At 40.5% G+C, this 2,908-nt stretch overlaps 1 protein-coding gene across 1 annotated transcript in view; it reads right to left on the bottom strand.

Moving 5' to 3' along the window:
- Nucleotides 1-2,301, bottom strand: part of st6galnac5b (ST6 (alpha-N-acetyl-neuraminyl-2,3-beta-galactosyl-1,3)-N-acetylgalactosaminide alpha-2,6-sialyltransferase 5b) — a 14,992-nt gene extending 12,691 nt beyond the window's left edge. The window contains exons 1-2 of the mRNA XM_028587694.1: nt 2,287-2,301; nt 1,512-1,730 (exon numbers count right to left, since the gene is read on the bottom strand). Coding sequence (XP_028443495.1) covers nt 1,512-1,730; nt 2,287-2,301 — 234 coding nt within the window. The remainder of the gene's footprint in view (nt 1-1,511; nt 1,731-2,286) is intronic.
- Nucleotides 2,302-2,908: the final 607 nt, after the last annotated feature.

Here is a 2,908-nt window from a genome sequence, read left to right as displayed (position 1 = left end):
ACAATGCCGTCTGAATGAGCTGTCTGTAACACTGTGCTGGGTCTGAATGATAGGCCTTTGCATTACAATAACACTGACTGTGGCGCTTATATGACCAAAAGATTACAGTGCTGAGTAGCCGTTCTAGTAGAAATCCATCCTGCTTTCAGTGCTTTGGCCGCTAAATATTTCATGGTTGGCAAATGAATTATGAATCATGAAAGTACAGAGACAATGTAGAGATAGTACTACCACAGCAAGTGCAGCTTTTGACTTTAAAGTTTATATAAACCTGTAATAAACTCCTATTTCATTTGGAAGCTTTTCCTCATTAACAGGAATTAACAGGAATTAACAGGAATTGCTGCACAATTTCAATTGGGCTATCACAGTAAAAAAATGAAATGTGAAACATTTGCCAATAATCATTTTATTACCCAAAATGAAAAAACGTGAATATCACAATCAGCTCTGAGGAGGACTTATAGGACACAAGTCAGACACACAGAAGAGGATTTTTTTAGTGCTCCCTGAAACCAGGGCAGCACACGAAGCTTAGAAAAACCTTTTCAGTGCATACCTGACCCCTACATTTATATGCTCTTCTCTCTGCTTCACCTGGACCAGAATACAGATTAGGTGCAGATTGTATTACAAATGTGCAAAAGTGCCAAAGCAATCAGTGTTCTTTTCAATAGCTGGGAGCTCGACACAAATATGTCACACATATGTCCAAATGCATTGGGTGAATAAAAATTCATGAGAGTAGGGGCACTACTGTCATGTTAGCCACTGTTTGTAACGCCGTGACTGAATCAGTGTGTCAAGCTAAATTTGTCCGACGCACTTGCCAGACAATACAAAGATATTTAAAGTGACTTCACTGCTCCTTTTTCTGCAGTTTCTATCCTCGGTTTAATACGAAAAAAAGTCCCATTATGCTGCTGTCCTTGTCACTTGTATCTATACTGCTGGCCTCCAGGCTCTCCATCCAAAACATTTAAAAGCCACTTCTCACTGGCCAGTATGCTATTCCCCAAAATCCCACTCGCCTGTCCATGCAGTCACCTAACGCACTGAAAAGAACTAGATGCCTCACCCCCAAACACGGCCAATGTTTTTTTTTTTCTGGAACACAACCAAGCTAAGGTTTTACCTACTGTATGTCTCTGGTGGTGGTGGTGGGTCAATATTTTATTCCTTGTGACAACCTCTGCACCACTTTCCTGCATCTTTTATTTCTTTGGAGGTTGAAGACATTTCGGTTTTTACTTTTCAAAAAAGACAAACTAGCGTCCAAATATAATGGCATAGGCCCCTTTTTGACGAAATAAATTATCATACGGATGTTCTTCTTCCTTCTGGCCTCTTTAGTAGCTTTTTGAATTAGACATTATGGAATAGTTTGGAAATGTGCGCTGAAATAACATACATCATTTAAAGTTTCAAAGGAAGGCCCAGTTGCAACACCATCATTGTGTATGAAATTGCATTAGGAGACAGATCACATGGCACAGATTGTACATATTTACCTTCTGATCCATGACACCTGTGTACCCCTCAAGTGTTGGTGGTGGGAGTCTCTGCAGCTTCTCTGGCTTCTTTGTGGATGGAAGAGGAGCATCTAAACGGTGGGGCGATGCTACCGACGATGCCGATGAGGAAGACGATCGGGCGCCAGAGCTGCTATTGTACACCAACATAAAACTGGTAACCATGGTGACGATGATGATGCCACTAACCCCTTGGTACTGGAGAGAGGAACATGAAAGACGTTAAGTTCAAAGAAAGAGCATCGGAAAAACAACATCAAGTCAAAGCACTTGGTTTATAAAATCAGCTTCAGGACGAGAGCTACATTTTCTTTTGTCAAGAAATCCCTGCTATGAAAATGTCAGTTTTGAAAGCAGAGGCGACACAATAAATTGCAGCTGCTCCTTTCCTCATGCAAGGCTGCAGATGAAACGTCAGCTGTGCCATGTCTCTGTCAACAGGGCAACATGTTTTAAAGAGGTGCAAAAATAGCTGATGAAGTCAAACATGTTTCATAATTACTCCCAACCGCCCGCTTTTCATGTAATAGATTAATGAATAAATAAATCTATAATCTATAAAGATTGATAAATCTATAAAATAGATACATTTGATGGACATGGATTTACAGTGAGATACTAAAAAAATAAAATACCACAAAGTGCAATTAGGTAGCTATATTATGCTGACAGCTCAGCCTGCAACTCACTTCTGAGAAAACACTATAGCTCCGTACAAATGACCATTACAGTGATGTCTCTCCTTCATAATTACCACTCTTATCTTCATCTTCATTTCCCCTCGTTGCCAACCTTCATCCTATCATCCTTGTAGGCTCTCTCACAGAGCATCGGGACTCTTCAGCATGCAACACTTGAGCAGCAGCATCACCGGGATCAGCGCGCAGCACCAGAAGACGACGCTCCACTACTCTTCTCCCATGCTCTCCTCACTCCACACTGACTGCGCTCCCCATGGTCCTAAACAACTCCTCTTCTTCCCAGCGCACCTCGCTTTCAGTGTTCACTGGGGGGGTTCATGAGATGGCAATTTCACACTTACACTTACACACTTAAGATTGTAATAATGTGCAGCATGCAGCAATTCTCCTATTCAAAATTAAGGAAGCTTTGTGTGTTTGTAGTGGCATTATAGACAATATTTGTATCTCAATGTCAATTGACTAAATTATTCCTTTCCAATTAGTTTTTGGCACAATTATCAAACGATAGTCATTATTCTCAACAAATAGCTAATTTCCCCACAACAGCAAATGTATTTTCACTGCTTTCATGCAGAATCACAGTTCTTTTTCAAATGGCCCAGTTCAGTCTGGGTGTTCAAAATGTTTTTTTTAAGAAAAATATTGTTCTCAGATGTGTGAATAATTATGCGC

This window comes from Perca flavescens, chromosome 9 (genome assembly GCF_004354835.1).
Source record: "Perca flavescens isolate YP-PL-M2 chromosome 9, PFLA_1.0, whole genome shotgun sequence".
In the NCBI taxonomy this organism is placed as follows: domain Eukaryota; kingdom Metazoa; phylum Chordata; class Actinopteri; order Perciformes; family Percidae; genus Perca; species Perca flavescens.
The sequence above is the reverse complement of the archived record's forward strand: the minus strand, read 5'-3'. Positions and strand labels throughout refer to the sequence as shown.